The sequence below is a fragment of the Entelurus aequoreus genome, linkage group LG07 (assembly GCF_033978785.1).
Source record: "Entelurus aequoreus isolate RoL-2023_Sb linkage group LG07, RoL_Eaeq_v1.1, whole genome shotgun sequence".
Taxonomy (NCBI): domain Eukaryota; kingdom Metazoa; phylum Chordata; class Actinopteri; order Syngnathiformes; family Syngnathidae; genus Entelurus; species Entelurus aequoreus.
The window spans coordinates 24,129,370-24,146,156 of record NC_084737.1 but is presented as its reverse complement, the minus strand read 5'-3'; the positions used below and the strand labels follow the sequence as shown (position 1 = coordinate 24,146,156).

The 16,787-nt window shown below is 37.8% G+C and overlaps 1 protein-coding gene across 3 annotated transcripts in view; it reads right to left on the bottom strand.

The window, feature by feature from the left end:
* The window catches only part of LOC133653551 (zinc finger protein 260-like), a 107,300-nt gene extending 90,751 nt beyond the window's left edge, over nucleotides 1–16,549 (bottom strand). For all 3 annotated transcript variants that reach the window (XM_062052960.1, XM_062052959.1, XM_062052958.1), the window contains exons 1-2: nucleotides 16,123–16,549; nucleotides 14,783–15,049 (exon numbers count right to left, since the gene is read on the bottom strand). In XM_062052960.1, coding sequence (XP_061908944.1) covers nucleotides 14,783–15,049; nucleotides 16,123–16,225 — 370 coding nt within the window. In that variant the 5' untranslated portion in view covers nucleotides 16,226–16,549. The remainder of the gene's footprint in view (nucleotides 1–14,782; nucleotides 15,050–16,122) is intronic.
* Between the last annotated feature and the right edge of the window lie 238 nt (nucleotides 16,550–16,787).

The following is a 16,787-nucleotide window of genomic DNA, read 5'->3' as shown; positions in this document are numbered from 1 at the left end:
ATGCCGTGTTTTCAACAAGACATGGTCTGCCAAGTATTTCTTTACAGAAATTAAAGGTAAAGCCGTGTGCTTAATTTGTGGTACACAGTTTGCTGTGTGTAAAATTAAATTTTCCTGAGGGAACTCTCCTGAAGGAATCAATAAAGTACTATCTATCTAAATAATATAATTTGAATCGCCACTACACGACGAAGCACGAGGAAAAATACCGTAATCTGTCTGATGAAGAGCGCGCAAGGGTGGCTGATGCGTTGATGGTAAAACTGCAAACCCAACAAGGACCTTTTGCCAAATTTCACACCCCCAGAGATGCAGCCGTCAGGACAAGTTTCGTCATTCCTCACAAAATCGCCAGAAAAAGTCCGGCGTTTTCTGACGGCGAGTTTATTAAGGAGTGCTTATTGGACTTTGTTGCGCTGATATGCCCGGAGAAGAGGGGCGCATTTGAGAACGTGTCACTCTCCACACGCACTGTAACGAGGCAGGTTGAGACCATCGTTGGAAACTTGGAGCTTCAGCTTTGACTGTTTTTCGCTGGCTTTGGATGAGAGCTGCGATGTACGTGACACCGCCCAGCTGCTCATCTTCTTACGTGGGATAACTGCAGACTTTCAAATCACGGCGGAGCTGGCAGCCATGCAGTCAATTAAAGGACAACCACAGGTAATGACTTGTTCACGGAGGTAAATGCGTGTTTGGACATGTTAGGACTGAAATGGGAACAAGCCGGCAGGTGTGACAACAAATGGTTGGACAATTCTGACGGGGAAATATCTTGGACTTTTGTTTGTTGTATTGCAGTATTTCTATAAACTTGTTAAGTTGTTTGTTGTTTTTCCTTGTTTGTGGAACAAAGTTAAAGTGTGAACAAGTTAAAAATAAATTGCAGTGATTCAATGATTGTTTTTGTTTTCTTATTTCAATTTCACATAGCCTAATATAAATATTTAAGGATTAAGAGTTTAAATAAAACCATCAAAAGCAATCTACTTTTGTATAAAGTTAAGTTAGGTTAAATGAAATTATTATTATTATTTTTTATCTTACAGTATATCAAAAATAATATTGAGCAAAATGTAAATGAAATATTGTCGATGTGGCCCTCCAGCAGTGCTCATGCGGCCCCCAGTAAAAATTAATTGCCCACCCCTGCTCTAACCAGAGAATAATTTCGCCACACCTAGTGTGTGTGTGACAATCATTGGTACTTTAACTTTAACAAACAGTGCTAGTGCACATGCGCCATCTTCAGAGGCGTGCCGCCGCTGCATTTCCAGGAAGTGAGCAATGTCGCCTAAAGTGCCTTACTAAATGAGGGTTTTCCATAATTCAAAATAAAACGGTAGTACCCAATGTCCAGAATCTTACCGCGGTTTATCATTATACTGTTTACCGTTATATCCCTGATATACATACATATACATATATACACACATATACATGTATATATGTACATACACATACAACTGATGTAAGTGTACCACTAGTGGTATGCCAAATATTATTTTATTATTTAAGTAGTGTTTTATTTTCCTATATTCAAACTCTATGTTACTGTTCAAACTGTGTGTAATATTACAGTGGATAAAATATTGAATATACTTGTTAAATAAAGTGTCCTCCTTGTTTTTAATGAATAATTAAGGCCTACTATGCTACTGTATTTTAATGCTGTTCATTGTGGTGGTTCTTGGAGATCAAAGTATTTTCTGAAGTGGTACTTGGTGAAAAAAGTTTGACAACTACTGACATAGTGACGTACATTGGCAGCCACCATTTTGTTGTACCCAAACGGCGTCTGCATATACATCACGCTTCCAACGAGATCCCGTTTTTTCTTTCGAGTTAACAGGAAAAGGAGAAAGCAATATCTGCGTCATTTCATTTTTCTTTTTTTTTTGCAAATATTTTTATTGAATTTTACAGTTAAAATCACATTTAACAATCATACTTTCCCCCCGCAAAGCCTTCATACAATCACACATCCACTCATACACACTCACATGCACACTTGAGGAGAGAGGTGCACTTAAACTTTAACAACTCAAGGTTTACAGTACAAACATTATTAGAAAAAATACCCAGATATTGTATATATATATATATATCCATCCATCCATCCCGCCCTGGTTCAGGATCAGCAGGCTATCCAGACTATAGCAAGATGGATGAACATTCCTCGGCATCAAGGATCCTCAGGAAGTGATCCCAAGATCACCTCTCGAGGACCTCTCCACCGTTCACACTTAAAAAGGAAAAGGAAAGTCACAGAAGTTGATCAGATGCAAAACAATACAAAATAAAAAGTCACAAAAAAATAAAAATAAATAAATAAGCAAGTAAACCGTGGCAAAGCCATATCAGAAGTAACAAAAAATAAATAAATAAATAAATAAATACATTTTAATAGTGTAAGATCAATACAGAAAATAATAAAGATAATAAAAAAGGAATACAACTACCAAAAAGATGGCAGTTTTTTTTTTCCTTGTTTCTTTCTGTTTTCCTTAAATGTCTAAGTTATGATTCAATATATGTCAGTAAAGGTTTCCAGGTTAGTTCCCATTTATTCATACTTGCACAGTCTTTTGGCCAAAACCGTCCAGAGGAGCAACACAGCTGTAATATATTTTGGAAGTTTTTGTGTTTCTAAAGACCACCCAAACAAGATTATATCCCTGTCAGGGACAAGTTTTCTCTGATATACCCCCGAGTAAAAAAAGAAAATGCTGGACCAAAATGATTGAATAATTGGACATTCCCAAAACGAATGAGACAGTGATCCTTCAGCAGATTTACATTTGTCACAAAGTGGAGATGTATCAGGATAAAATTTGTGTAATAAGATTTTGGAGTAGTAAAAACGATGAATCAGTCTGCTGTTAATTGAGCAATTGTGAATTTGAGAGAGTGTCCGTTCCCATTGCTGTTTGGGTATTGTTGTTCTTAGTTCCTGTTTCCATGCTCTTTTAACACCATCTGCTGACGTCATGGGCATAATGAAGCAGCTGGCAAATTTGGCGATAAGCTTTTTACTTGTGGGTGATAAATTTACTAATTGTAAAAGAGGGTGTTTTTCATTTACCAGCTGAGACTGAAATATTTTCTTTAATAATTTTTTTTACCTGCAAATAGCAAAACCAACTGAATTGGGACAAATTGAATTTAATTCGCAATTGCTCAAATGACGCAAGACTGTCCTCGACATACATGTCTTTTATGCATCTAATTCCATTTAAGTACCAGTTAAAAACAATTCTGTCTGTTATCGATGGAATAAATGCATGATTGTGACACATTGGTGAGTACATAGTTACATTGGAAATATTCAATTGTTTTTTAATTTGAGAAAGAATTTTGATAGAATTCCTTACTACTACACTTTGGCTTGTTGATTTAATAGAAGAGACTGGTTTAGTAAAAAGTAGAGATAGCAATGATGTGTAAGGTTTAACTAATGACTGCAGTTCCAATTTCAGCCACAAGGGAGCATAATTAAGTGATTCATTCTTTGGGAACCCCATTTTCCAATAGGTCAATGCGAGATTTGATGCCCACTAATAATTTTTGAACATTGGAAGACCCAGTCCCCCTTCCCTTGTAGATCTGAATAAGTGCTTTATAGATATTCTACGTTTTTTATATCCCCACACAAAATCTAGAACTAAAGATTGAAGTTTTTGGAAAAAATCTGCAGGAATTAGAATTGGTAAATTTTGAAAAAGAAAGGTACATTTTGGCAGGGTAATCATTTTGATAGCATTCACTTTACCCAACATAGAGAGGGGTAGGGTCTTCCAATACTCTATACACACTTTCAGTTTCTCAAAAGCTTCAGTAAAGTTCAATTTTAGTAATGATTAATAATTTTTAGATATTTTTAAGCCGAGATAGGATGTATAGTTTTCTGCAACACTAACTGGGTTTTGACGGATCTTAACATTATCTCCTAGGAACATAAGCTTGCTTTTAGACCAGTTTATTTTATAACCAGATATTCTACCAAAAAAGTCTACACTACTGTTCAAAAGTTTGGGGTCACCCAAACAATTTTGTGGAATAGCCTTAATTTCTAAGAACAAGAATAGACTGTCGAGTTTCAGATGAAAGTTCTCTTTTTCTGGCCATTTTGAGCGTTTAATTGACCCCACAAATGTGATGCTCCAGAAACTCAATCTGCTCAAAGGAAGGTCAGTTTTGTAGCTTCTGTAACGAGCGAAACTGTTTTCAGATGTGTGAACATGATTGCACAAGGGTTTTCTAATCATCAATTAGCCTTCTGAGCTAATGAGCAAACACATTGTACCATTAGAACACTGGAGTGATAGTTTCTGGAAATGGGCCTCTATACACCTATGTAGATATTGCACCAAAAACCAGACATTTGCAGCTAGAATAGTCATTTACCACATTAGCAATGTATAGAGTGTATTTCTATAAAGTTAAGACTAGTTTAAAGTTATCTTCATTGAAAAGTACAGTGCTTTTCCTTCAAAAATTAGGACATTTCAATGTGACCCCAAACGTTTGACCGGTAGTGTACATATTCTAAAAGAAGTGGTAATGCAATTTCTGGCTCAATAAGTGTAACAAGTACATCATCTGCATAAAGTGAGATAAGACTCTCTGATGTGCCCACTGAAAATCCTTTAATATTAGAGTTCATTCTTAAGCCAATAGCCAGTGGTTCTAGGGCCAAATTGAAAAGTAAGGGCGAAAGGCAATCGCCCTGTCTCACGCCGCGATGCAATTCAAAACTATCCGATATTACATTATTAGTTATGACATATGATTTTGGTGCAAAATAAATTATTTTAACCCATTTTATAAAATTTTCTCCCAACCCAAACAATTTGAGAACATGAAATAGATAAGCCCACTCAATTGAATCAAAAGCTTTGTGAGCATCCAGAGTCAGGACGGCTGCCTTTTTGTTTCCTATGCAGTCCGAGTACAACAAGTTCAATAATCTCCGTACATTGCCAAAAGAAGGTCTGTCGGGGAGGAAACCGACCTGATCCGGATCGATAATTTCTGTTATGTGGTTGCTTAACCTTGTTGCGAGTACCTTAGTTAGAATCTTATGGTGTAGATTGAGCAGGGAGATAGGTCTATAATTGGCTGGATCGAGTGGATTTTTTCCCTTTTTTGGTCTTATATTGTACATATATGAGCTTCATACAAGGAGCTTGGAAGTTTATTGTTTACGAAAAAGTAATTTAACATTCTAAGTATTATAGGGGACAGTATTTCACTAAAAGCTTGATAAAACTCCGCACCAAATCCATCTGGACCAAGGCTTTTATTCACGGAGAAAGATTTCAGTGCTTTTAGCAGTTCTTCAGTTGAAATAGTATTGTTTAAAGAATTCTGATGATTTGGACTCAGTTGAGGTAGGTTTAATGACATAAAAAAATCATTTAAATCATTAACCGATATAGCTGAACTAGATTTATATAATTCTGAATAAAAGTCTTTAAAGACATTGTTGATATCCTGTAAATATGTACATGTTTTACCTGTTTTTGAGCATATTTTGTGGATAGCAGCTTTAGCTTGATCTCCTTTGAGCTGTCTAGACAGAAGTGTTTGTGGTTTATCAGATATTTCAAAATGTGTTTGTTTGTTTTTCAGTAAGAGTTTAGATACTTCCCCGTGAAGAAGATACCGTAATTGTATTCATTTTTCAGTTTCAGCATCTTATTGTAGTCAGACTGCAAAAGAGAATTTATATGAATTTCTTCCATTTCTTTAATTTCTTTTTCCAGTTCTTTATGCCTTTTTCTTACTTCTTTGTTTTGAGCTTTCAAAATAAATGATATATCTTCTCACAGTAGCTTTAAGGGCTTCCCACAATATAGAGTCTGAGACCTCTCCGTTATCATTCACCTCAATAAACTCTTGGATAATCTTGTTCATATACTCTTTAAAATCTTCATATAATAATAATTGTGGATTAAATCTCCATTTTTGTTTGGTTTTATGGAGATCACTTTGGATCTGTAGACTCACAGGGCTGTGATCTGAGATGACTCTACTGTGGTACTCAGGATTACTGACATTGGAGAGAGCAGAGGCTTCCACTAAAAAGTAGTCGATTCTTGTGTAAGAATTGTGTACAGCGGAGTAAAATGAATACTCCCTTTTATTAGGATGTTTTGTTCTCCATATGTCTATGATATTTCTTGATCTCATAAGATTAATAATGGTTTTAGTTGAGTTAGCAATTACATGAGATTTAGTTGACAATCTATCTAAAGTGGGATCCAAAAGGAAGTTAAAATCACCACCAATGTAGATATGAGCTATCATCAGGAAGTAGACCAAAGACTCTATGGTAAAAGTTTGAGTCATCGGTGTTTGGTCCATAGATATTCAAAAAAGTTACTGAGTAGGATGTAATATGACCATTTAATAAAATAAATCTTCCGTTAGGGTCAATTATTTGTGATGTAAGAATGAAAGGCACATTTTTATGAAATAAAATGGCTACAACTCTAGCTTGTGAAGCAAAGGGTGCATGATAAACCTGAGATATCCAACTAGCTTTAAGTTTGTGTTGGTTGTCTTTACAGAGATGTGTTTCTTGTAAGAATAAAACATCTGCTTTTAATGAATTTAAGTGTGAAAAACCCTTCCCTGCTTTAATATTTTTGGCTAAGCCCCTGACGTTTGACGGAAGTGGATAATTACATATATCCATATTTAAGAGTTACTTCTTTTGTATCTCCTATAGTCATATTTTAATCAGCTAATGTTTCGTCTGGTACAAAGTGCTTGCATTACGAGTGGCCTTGGGGAGAGAGTCAGAGCGTTGAATATCCTCTCTGCTTCACACTCCCATAACATTCTTAAGATAAGGGGCACAAAGCTGTTCTGGGCTAGCAAACAACAGGTGAGGAGGAGGGAGGGGAAGAGGGGGGTAGAACAGAACGTCTCTGGGGGGTGGGAGCGAGGGACAGATTGAAGAACACAGCACTTCCGTGGGTTTTGGGGGGAGATCGATCTTAGCTTCGTGAGTGAACGCTTCTGTACTGGATTGGTCTCACACTATATCCAAAGCTTTGGAAATAAATTACAAAATACCTATTCTGTTTCTGGTGGTCCTTTTACTCAGCTTATATGTCATCAAAAGAACTTGGGAGTGACCAGAAACTTAAATTCCCTGGAGGAACATCTGGTCGGACGCAACACGTTCCATGAAACTAGTGTAATTTTTTTCTTATACGTCGACATTAAAGTTTTTTTTAGGGTATTTTATCTTTACGTGAAAAAATACCTTAGTAATTGACCAGTTGAAATATGATTGTGCACCTCCCTCCTCCACATTCATGCTCAGATTCACACATACACAACACTCACACCCCATTGTTCCCCCTCCCTCTGTCCCCATCGTGTGTAGTTCAATGTTTTGGAGTGAAATCTCCATTGTGATGTTATCCATACGACGTCGTGTTGGTCGATTCCACAGTCCAAAAGTCCCCCACCCCCATCTTCAGGCGCAGGGCGCATGCTAGTAGTTGCGTTCACTGCTCCAAGCACTAGCTCAGCAGCGAAGTGTTTTCTTTTTTCCTGCGTCCTCCGGTGAAATAAACCTCAGTGAAAAAGCGTATTTCTGCTTTATGCTTATCATAAGCCTTGTGTGGTGGAGCCGTTATTGATGATTAGCCACTAAGATGTTTTATAATGAAAGTCTTAGTTACTGTAGGAGAGGTAAACACTTTTACCTGGTCGTTGTACTCCACATGCAGGCGAGCTGGAAAGCGTAGCATAAACTTGATTTCCTTCTCCCGCAGCATGTTCATTACCTCTCGAAAGGCCCGTCACCTCGGCAGTGTAGTCTGGAAACAGGAACACATGCAGGCCGTTGTAGATCAGCTCCGGGTCGCGGCTCAGTCGAAGAAGTAGCTCCTCGTCCTGGTAGAAGTGTATTCTTGCGATGATGCTCCTGGGGCGCTTGCCGTCACCATAGCGAGCGAGCGGGACACGGTGCGCGCGGTCCACCACCACTGGCTTGGAGAAGTTACTCGCTCCAAACAACTTTGGTATCAGGTCCGCAACGAAATCCGTAAGTCTTCCCTTTTCTTCTTGCTCTGGTATCCCTACTATTTTTATGTTATTACGTCTTGAGCGCCCTTCCAATTCGTCTCATTGCTCTTCTGCGTTTCAGTCAATTTTTGTTTGAGCGCTTCAATGCAGCGCTCATGTTCGGAACCTTGCTGCTGCATGTCCTCCACTCTGTTGGTCAATGCCGCCTGCTTGCTTGTAAGAGCCTCAAGCTTTTCCTCAAGCATGTCAAAACGTTTGTTGACAGACTCGAGTATCTTATCCAGCAACTTCTCCAAAGTTGATGACGCCATTTCAGCGCCAGCCTCGAGCTCGTTTACGGCCACAGGTGACTCTGATTGCTTCCCTCTTCGTGTCTTAGGCACAATTATTGTTATCTATGTCTTGATAGAGTATAACTCACCCAGAGTGGTAGGCATGCATAAAGTTGGCCAAGCGTTGTCAGTTTTAATTTTTTTTAAAAAGAAGCAGAATTTGAATTAAATGTTAGTTTTCACCGGAGTTACCGCAGAGGCAAACTACTGCTTGCGCATCTTAGCCACGCCCCCGGAAAAATCTGTCATTTCATTTTCCTTAAAATACTTTCCACTGTGTTCGGTAGAAAGTTCCACAACTGTTCACGTTATCCCACGCTTGTGCTACAGCACTCATCTCATTGTGCAACATGTGAATGTTTAAAGTGGAACTAAACGTGATCTCTGAAAGGGGTACACATTATTTCCAAAGCAGGGCCCCCATCCACATATACAATACTAGAACATATCTGATGAAAACCAACATTACTTTGTTATTTTAATTATAAGTGGGCCATACCACCTATTAGGGTTTTACGGTATACCGGTATTAGTACAATACTGCGATACTAATGAATCATATTCGGTACTATACCGCCTCTGAGAAGTACCCGTCCGCCAACCCCGCTACCGCGTCGAAGTCACGTCGTGACATTGCTGGTTTACGAGCAGACGAGCATGTTCGGCGGCACACAATCACGGAGTACTTACAAGCAGACACAGTGTGTAGACAGAAAAGGGAGAACGGGCGCATTTTGGTGTAAAAAGTAAAGATAAAGGTGAAGTTATAAAACTGAAACACCCTCAGGAAGAGGTGCTTTAAGACATGGCTAGCTAGCTAGCGGCTAACGTCCATCCGCCGTCGGCAGTGTTTTAGCTACTTCTAAATCACTAATCCTCGCCTACATGGCGACAAATAAAGTAAGTTTCGTACAAGTATCATCCCTGCAGGACGATGAATAGCTAAACATGCTTCACTACACACCGTAGCTCACCGGCATCAAAATATAAACAAACGCCACGTATCTACTCGATACTACTATGATTACGTCGATATGTTTTGGAATCACAACATCTTCTTTTGTTTTTAAAAAATGTATATTATGTAGTGGTGTAACGGTACGTGTATTTGTATTGAACCGTTTCGGTACGAGGGTTTCGGTTCGGTTCGGAGGTGTACCGAACGAGTTTCCACACGAACAAATTAAGTAGCCGCCTCCGCTTCCTTCTGACTCTGTCTCTGTCAGTCCTCTACACAGCACCCAGCATTGTCCCACCCACACAACCATCTGATTGGTTACAAACAGAGCGGTAACAGCCAATCAGCAGTGCGTATTCAGAGCGCATGTTAGCGTTTAGCAGGTAAGCATCAGGCAGCGGACTCTCCCCAAATTATAATAAACACCTCCCAGTCAACTACTAGTAACATCACTATGAGCCCGTTGACCTTCTAGAAATATAAAAGGCAGTTCAGCTCGCTCACAGTTCTGGCTTGAGGTGAAGGCTAATTCGCTTTTAGCGTAACGTTAGCTCATTTTGCGGTGTGTGTGTGTGTGTTACGGACAGCTCTACCTTTTTCTGTGTTGATTGAGCTGTATTGAAGCAGCAAAAAAGGACATTATGTTAAATGAAGAGTTTCTGTCTCTGATAGTTGATATAATAATGTAACTGCATCATTAAGCCTACATGAACTCCATGATGTTCAGGGATGAATAGTCTCTCCTATTGCTATTGTACTATTTTTTTCAGCTATAGTTACATTAATCATTAGAAATGCAGCAGCCTAGTTTTGAATGGCAGGGTCCCTGCTATAACATGTTGATAAAAATATAACATTTACATAATAAAAATCAACTACAGGCTTCCCAAATGCTGTAATGAATTAAGCATGATGAGTTGACTTGAAACTGTTTAATGTTGCACTTTTTATATGTAGAAGAAAGGTTTTGCTATTGTATTTAATCTGAGCAACAACTTGAGGCAGTTTAATGTTGATTAACGTGGGCAGAATTATTATAATGTTCCCAATGTTAAAAGGATAAAGCTATTGTTTACAAATTTGGTAAATAACCAAAAATTTATATTTTGTGGTTTTCTTACTGTACCGAAAATGAACCGAACCGTGACCTCTAAACCGAGGTACGTACCGAACCGAAATTTTTGTGTACCGTTACACTCCTAATATTATGTTTATAAACTCAGGAAATATGTCCCTGGACACATGAGGACTTTGAAGATGACCAATGTATGATCCTGTAACTACTTGGTATCGGATTGATACCGAAATTTGTGGCATCATCCAAAACTAATGTAAAGTAGTAAAACAACAGAAGAATAAGTGATTATTACATTTTAACAGAAGTGTAGATAGAATATGTTAAGAGAAAATAAGCAGATATTAACAGTAAATGAACAATTAGATTAAAACATCATTTTCTACCACTTGTCCTTAATAATGTTGACAAAATAATAGGTAGATAAATGACACGATATATTACTGCATACGTCAGCAGACTAATTAGGAGTGTTTGTTTGTTTATTTACTACTAAAAGACAAGTGGTCTTGTATGTTCACTATTTGATTTAAGGACTTAATTGCAATAATAAACATATGTTTAATGTACTCTAAGTTTTTTTTGTTAAAACAAAGCCAATAATGCCATTTCTGTGGTCCCTTTTATTTAGAAAAGTACCAAAATAATTTTAGTATCGGTACCAAAATATTGGTATCGTTACAACACTACCACCTAAATTTGAATATTGTCTAATGGAAATGACTGCTGTCTGATAATCACATTAGAATAGAATAGAATAGAAGGTACTTTATTGATCCCTCATTAATAACCAGTGTTGGCGTTAACACACTTTTTATGTCTATTTACGCATTGAAATAAAAAAGGATGTGCATTTCCGTAAGTCCGCGTGTCCCTGGGATGCAGAGTTTTTGTTTTTTTTAACCGACCTGCCTTCTCCGGGTCAAAACTCCAGTTTGCTTGTTTTTTTAATCGAATATCGCTTTCCGTTGGTGTTTTGTTTTGTTTATTGTGACGGTGCGCTCTTATCACGCCGTCACTTGAGGACCGGCACGTCAGGGGGAGCAAGCGCGCTGTCACAAAGACAATGTCAGTGTCATGACTTGGAGAAGATAACCGGGTCCAATTTCCGTCCCCGTTTTTTTTTTCCCCCAAGATGGCGCCGCTGTAGTGGCTGCTGTTGGCAGGAGCTCTGTGCTCTTGTGTCATCCTTTTGTGTTCCTGATAATTCCTTCTTGTTTTCATGCAGGGTATTTTTGCCTTTTGGTTCGGGACCCTTTGGGACTGTGTGACAAGGAGTGGCACTTTGGTGACTTCTGCTGTGCTTTTTTTGTGAACGTCTGGATCTGCCTCCCGGGAGCCTTTTGGCCATGGAGACCAGCTGCTGGGTCTCTGCCACACCAGAGTCCGTTTGGAGAGACTGGAGGAGATGCGGATGAGAAGACAGGGCTGCGGAGCTGGCGCTGAGAGCCGGGACCGACAAGCTTCACAGTGTCTTGGCTGAATGAGCAGGTATCGGACACCTCGGTCTCCTTGGACGTATCCTTGCTCATCCATGGGGACTGGACACCGGCCGAGAGTTGGTGGGCGGCCGAGGGTGGAGTCGGCTCTCTTGGTTGCTTTGTTGGGTCTGCTCCTGTCTCTGGCCATGTTCCCCCTACCCCAGCAAACGATGGCATGGAACACCGCAGAGGCCACCACAGTGTATATGTTTTTTTTGTTGTATTTTTGTTTTCATTTTGTGGCTGTGTGTAGAAGTAGCTGGTTGCATCAGCTCTGCTCTTTTAATGTCTTTAATGTCCTTTCTGTTCTTTGATGTTTCCCTCTTACACACATGTTTCTGTGTGCTATGGATATGAGGTTTTTTTCTCTTTGGCCTCAATCTGGACCCACTCTCTAGGGGCCCAGGCTTAGACTGCGATCCTGTTCTGTCTCCCTGTAATGTTGGTCTGCTCTTAAATGGGATTGTGCTGAAAAACTTAATTTCCCCTCTGGGATTATTAAAGTATTTCTGATACTGATTCTGATTGCGTTTTTTTATTGGTAGTCTTCAAAAGTAATGAACTTTCCGGTACAATTTCTTAAATTTTGATTCGCCGAAAGTTTTATCAGTCACAAATACTGCCTCAGTTTGCACTCGGACAACTTAACCACGAGGGGCTGTCAAAAGAAATACTTTAGAAAGACAAGAAAACTTTGCTAATTAGTACTAATAAACTAGATTGATTGAGACATTGCTGGACAGCAGACAAGTAACTAAATTCAAATAAACGTTGAATATATATTTTTAAGATATCTGGCTTGTATCTTCAGTAGGGATCGTTAAGAATTTATCGATATGATACCCTAATCGATATTCCTTATCAGGGTTTCCCACACATTCATTTATTTGTGGCGGCCCGCCACGAAAGAATTACGTCCGCCACAAATTTTAAAAAAATAAATAAAAAATATTTTAAAAAAAAAAACCAAATATATATATATATATATATATATATATATATATATATATATATATATATATATATATATATATATAAATATATATATATATATATATATATATATATATATATATATATATATATATATATATATATATATATATATAATATATATATATATATATATATATATATATAAATATATATATATATATATATATATATATATATATATATATATATATATATATATATATATATATATATATATATATATATAAATATATATATATATATATATATATATATATATATATATATATATATATATATATATATATATATATATATATATATATATATATATATATATTTTGTCCTCTCCAGCTTCTCAGGCAAATCATATAGTTGATGTAGATGCCCATATCGGCTGTTTCAGATTTACTTTACAAAAGAGAAGTGTAGGATACTTCTCTTGTTGCCTTATTTGTATTTGACTTTATTAAATGTATTTATATTAGAAACACAACATGTGTATATAACAAAGGGTGCAAAGTCTGCAGGCAGTAGGAAACACATGGTTAAGTGTAGGGAGTACAACTGATGGCAGTCTAAAGTTCAAGATTTTTGGAGCTCTTTGTTCAGTGGATCAGATGTTTGATGAAGCTCTGTGTCTATCTACCACCACTACTGTTTTCTGTTTATTTGTTACTGGCTGTGGCAGGACACCTCTGCCTCTGTTTCACTTTATGTTGCTGGTAAATAATATGGTTGTAGTAGTAGGCTAAAGTTAAATGATTTAGTATGCACTAATTAAAGGGGCAGAGCTTTGAGACATTTTAGCTTTTATATTTCATAAGATATATTTTTTGTAAGAACCACAATTAATAAATATATTTCAGTGAATAACTTATTGTTTAAATCTGTATATAAATATGTACATAAAGTGTTGTAATTATATTGTAAAATGGATGGATGGATGGATGGATGTTTAAAACAAAACTGTTATTATTAATTAGCATAATTAGTAAGAATACATTTTTTGAGCCTTTTTAGAAAAAATCAAATCACTGTAGTAAATTATATAAATTACTTGATGATGTCACGGTGACCACGCCCATAGCCACGCCCCCACCGCCACAGGTATCTTGGCAGTTTATGGGAAACACTGCTTATCCATACCAGTATTTATCGGTACTCTTATCAGTACTACATGTAATTTGTGAAAATAAAAAAAAGGAAAAAAGGCATTTTAAATAGCATTCCTATTAGCACAAGAGGTTGAACACCTCCAACATGATGTTCTGTAATATCTCAGAGCAGGGAAGTCTTTTATCAACAGCTGTTTATTTGAAGTCTTAAAGAAGTCAACTATGTGTGCAGTGCAAGGTGAAATGCAGTTATGTCATCTTCTTGTCAATAACACACAGATCAAACTTTTGTGTGTTGTTGCTTCCTTATTTGTCATTATTCAAAGCTGATTTTATTGTGTAGCAGCGGCAGCTGAACTCAATGTGACAACGTGTCATAGTTACGTCAGTCAGCTGGAATTAAAAATACAAATAGTTGTGTCGTTAGTCCAGAATCTTCACGGTCCTCATGGACGACATAATTAGGAACCAGTACTAAAAAAATTGTACTTGGTATACATCACTAATTTTCACCACTAAACCTTTGAAATATGCTGACATATGTGCTGCTAAAGGTAAATTAACAGTAGCCATATTGAATGTTTGCCTTCATTTGACCACGTGAGGTAAGGAGGACGGCCTCTCTGTCACATGGTTACACCCCAGCAATTACATTGTTGATGATTGATGAGCATTCATTTTTAAATGGTGGTGTTAAAAAGCAAGTATATCTCCATCTTTAGTCATAAATGTGGCCTCCGGATGAACATGTGTCACAAACATTGTATTAGATTATATGTAGATGTTGTGCTTACTTGGACTGTGATGAAGGTGTGAGGACTCAGGTGGTTTGTATTCATGGTCTTCGGTCTTCACAGAGACAACAGTCAGTGGAAACTGGCTGAGATCAGCTTCCTCCTGCCCTACAGGACACTCTCCCTCCTCTTCCTCTTTAAAATAAGGGGGCTGTAGATCCTCCTCGACCCCTTTAAAATGTGAGGGCTGTGGATCCTCTAAAATGAAACTGTCCCCCTGCAGATGAGAGAGACATTCTCCTTGGTGTCCAATCAGCTGATGGATGTCTACAGGACACAAACAAAACACATTTTAACTCCTACATGCTCAATATTAAATCGTACATGAAATAATGGGCTGTGGCTAGTGAAAATGTTATTAATCAAGTGTTCTACTGGAAATGTTTTCGATTAATCGAGTAACTGGATTAAACATAGTGTTGCTTGGTTAAAAACAAATTTAAGGGACTATAAGACATTTCACTTAATAATGAACGGCCAATTGGTTTGAGATGGTATGAGATCAAGATGTCATCTTTAGATCAGGCTTTGTTTTTTCGACAATTACTTCTACGTTAAAAAGCTAAAGTACCAATGATCGTCACACACACACTAGGTGTGGCGAGATTGTTCTCTGCATTTGACCCATCACCCTTGATCACCCCCTGGGAGGTGAGGGGAGCAGTGAGAAGCAGCGGTGGCTGCACCCGGGAATAATTGTTATGGTGATTTAACCCCCAATTCCATCCCTTGATGCTGAGTGCCAAACAGGGAGGTAATGGGTCCCATTTTTATAGTCTTTGGTATGACTGGGTTGGGTTTGAACTCACAACCTACCGATCTCAGGGCGGACACTCTAACCACTAGGCCACTGAGTAGGTCGATGTAGTAGGTGTTGTAGTAGGTTTATGGCTGCACCAATATGAAGGAAATAACAAGTCAGTAAAGCTTTTACACACATATATAACTTGTCAAACCTGCCAGCTAGCAGGCTAGGTTTACAGCGTCAGTTACCATGGTAACTGACTCTGACTTTGTCTTACCTCTCTTATTTTTGGAAGTAAAACTCTCGAGTTTTACATACTCAGGAGTTTGCACTTAACCTGCTCTCTGGAATATTCCCCCGGTGACCGTGTGCGTTTTGTGTAAACATGTTGATACACATTGTTACAAACTGAGAGGAACATCAACCTCTCATAAATATTGTGTGTCTGAAACTGTCTCGTTTTTATGAACAACATAAAACAATCAGTGCATCCTCCTCACATGACAATTCCTCTTCCTATAGACAATCTATTTAGGAATAGTGTTAATAATAAATATAAAGTTAGTAAACATGTGAGAGTAAGAAGTAAACAAACCTGTTCTGTGTAACACAACTTGATGTTTTTGATGTTGTCGCTCCTTCTCCTCTTTTGTTGGACAAAGTTCCTCCTCGTACGCTGCTATCGTTCTTTCACACATTTTCACACAACCACAACACTTTACACTCACACTTGATCTCTGCTTAGCGATGTGTTTTGATCAATTCCGCCTCTCTTTGTTAGCAGCTAACAAGCTAAGCTAACTCGCGAAGCACCAAAGTGCGCTCAGACTAATATAACCGGATGCAAACAGTTATAAACGATGTTGACTCTATTTAATAGAGTCTAATAAAGGACATATATGTGTACATGGACGCACAGATTAAGAACACTGAACTGTGACGACTGTCTTCACTGTCAGACGCCATCTTGTTTTACCCTCGCCATGTTTGGTTCGCACGCAGTGTTGTCAGATCTCGCGAGAGAAACAAGTAACCAGCTCTTCCCCCCACCCCCGGTACAACTATTTCAACATTCTGAAAATAAAAGTAAACTTGTCCATTTTACAGTTTCAAAACAAAGACATACAACTTATTTTCGTAAAAATATTCCAATTTTTAACAATGTATTGAAATAACAAATATTACACTCATGATATTATTTTTGTCTTTGATGCTAATCGTTCGTATTTTAGAATGTGGGAGGTTTTCATGTTCTTTTTA